Below are 2,130 nucleotides of genomic sequence, written 5' to 3' on the forward strand. Positions count from 1 at the left end.
TGCTCAGGAAATAATTCTTATTATTATCAAAGTTAATAACAGTTGTGCTGCCTAATATTTTTGTGGAAACCATTACACATTAAATTTCTTGCAGGATTCTTTAATGAAAAGAAATTTCAAAAGAACAGCAAAAAAATCTTAATGACCCCAAACGTTTGAAAGGTAGTGTATATTACTTTTTACTATGCAATTCTGACAACATGTTCTAAAGCTTACGTTATTGTCGTTTAAAAATGTCTTACTTTTGATCACCTTCCTGAGATCAGGCCTTTCCTCCAAACGGGTCTGCAGATTGAGGAACTCACTGTAGCGCCGGTTCACCATATGATATACAACAGGCTGATCAGACTTTGAACTCTCTGAATCGCCAGCGGTTTTATACTACGAACACACAAAACGCAATGAATCAATACTGAATTAGTAAAACAGGTAAAGAAAATGCCCCTCAAAAATTCCTTTTCATGTAATGCACTGATTCCAAGTTATGTTCCAAATTAAATACAATAAAGGAAAAGTCTTCCTGTAATTTCTGAGAATCTCACCTTTATAGTGTAAAGAGTATAAGGATGAGTGCTGTTGCTTCTTTGCTCTTTGGCTGTGCTGGTCCCAGTGATTTGCAAGTTCTGAATAGTTACCGGTCCCTCTAGATTTCCCAAGTTATCAAAAACTAACGAGTCCAGACCAAGGCTTCTGGGGATGGAGTTTGATGTGTAAATCAGGGGTTGGACTGGACACTCTTCCACTGTACTCTCCGGTGATGGAGGCTCTGAAATTATCACATTTTGTCTGAAACACTTCTCCAAAAGACCCAACGTGTCTTCCTCCAGACAAACCAAGCCACAAAAGTCTGAAGGAGACATGCAGTCGCAGAAGTTCTCATCATCTGAGTCTGTTCGTTTCAAAGACTCACTAGATATCTTTCTCTCATCTGAAGAGGGTGAATCCAGGTCGTAGTCAGTGTGTTTATAGAGGCGGCTGGTGCGGTAAGGAGATCTGAGCAGTTCGGCTGTACTTTGGGTCATTCTTTCTGGAAAAAGAATGCTGGAACTTCTCGTCCCTTGTACATTTTCATCAGAGGACCACTGACTCTGGAAACTTGTTTCAGATGAATCATGAAGGGGAGCTGTGGATTCAGACCAAGCTGTCTGCATGCTGGAGGTTTCAGGACAGTTGAAAGTAATTGGGGAGTCACAATCCCAGAAGCTGCCAACAGATTCTTCCTCGTTTTCTGGAGGTGTTTGCTGCGGGCTTGGTGCTTCTTTGTCAGTGGATTGGGTGAACACATTTACAATGGTCTGGTTTAACCAATCTGGATTGGATATTCTTGCCACGAGGGGCAGAACAACATTGCAGGTGATGAGCTCTCCCACCATGTACCGGCCTGTTCTTGTTTCCAAGTGAGATTTGGGAATAAGGATGTGCATGAGGAGATCTACCAGTGCTCTGGTGTAGCAGAGCTGGTTAGCTGGGCCAGTAAGGGCAGGGTGAGGAAAATCAGCTCTAATGTACAATCTCCGTAGTTTTTGTGAGTTTGAAAAAGTTTGGTTAGACTCTTCTTGCAGTGTGCGTTGGCGTTCCTTGGCTTGGCTAAAGCTTTGCAGATGGCATCCGCAAAGCTCTAGAACCCTCTGGGACAGTGCTCTCCGGTCCACCTGCTTCGCCCTCCTCTTCAGTTCAGCGGCCACCTCCAGCATGGCATCCCTCACCTCCCATTCAAACTCATCCCCTCCTTTAGAAACAGAACTGCAGTACCAGGATGACACAAAGTCCCGCACAGCCTTGTCAACGGCACTCTGAATCTCCCAATCCAGCCTTTGTTCACTCTCTGAGGTAGTGTGAACTTCAGGGGACTGACGCAGCGGTAGAAAGTGCTCCAAATGAAGGAGGCTGTTGGCATCCAAAGCGACACGAGATCCCAGCCATCCACCCAGCACGACCAACAGACTGGTGAAGATGCACAGCAGCCACACATTCACCAGAAGATGGAACAGAACTAACCATGCAATCAAAACTACAACTCCAAGAATGCTCCTCTGCCCCAGTAACTCAGAGAAACTCCACGGATTTGGATTGGCAGCACCAGGCATTTTGTCACATCTGAGATCTTAAATTGGAAAGGGATGGACTGTC

The 2,130-nt window shown here is 44.7% G+C and overlaps 1 protein-coding gene across 1 annotated transcript; it reads right to left on the reverse strand.

The window, feature by feature from the left end:
• Positions 1-242: 242 nt before the first annotated feature.
• LOC107681657 (sorting nexin-19-like) lies at positions 243-2,120 on the reverse strand (the record flags this gene model as incomplete). Its single annotated transcript, XM_016477981.1, has 2 exons — positions 543-2,120; positions 243-381 (listed from the first exon to the last, which is right to left on the reverse strand). Coding segments are annotated over exons 1-2 (1,684 nt in total), but the record flags the coding sequence as incomplete, so codon positions are not given.
• Between the last annotated feature and the right edge of the window lie 10 nt (positions 2,121-2,130).

Source organism: Sinocyclocheilus anshuiensis, unplaced genomic scaffold (assembly GCF_001515605.1).
Source record: "Sinocyclocheilus anshuiensis isolate Anshui unplaced genomic scaffold, SAMN03320099.WGS_v1.1 scaffold15465, whole genome shotgun sequence".
Taxonomy (NCBI): domain Eukaryota; kingdom Metazoa; phylum Chordata; class Actinopteri; order Cypriniformes; family Cyprinidae; genus Sinocyclocheilus; species Sinocyclocheilus anshuiensis.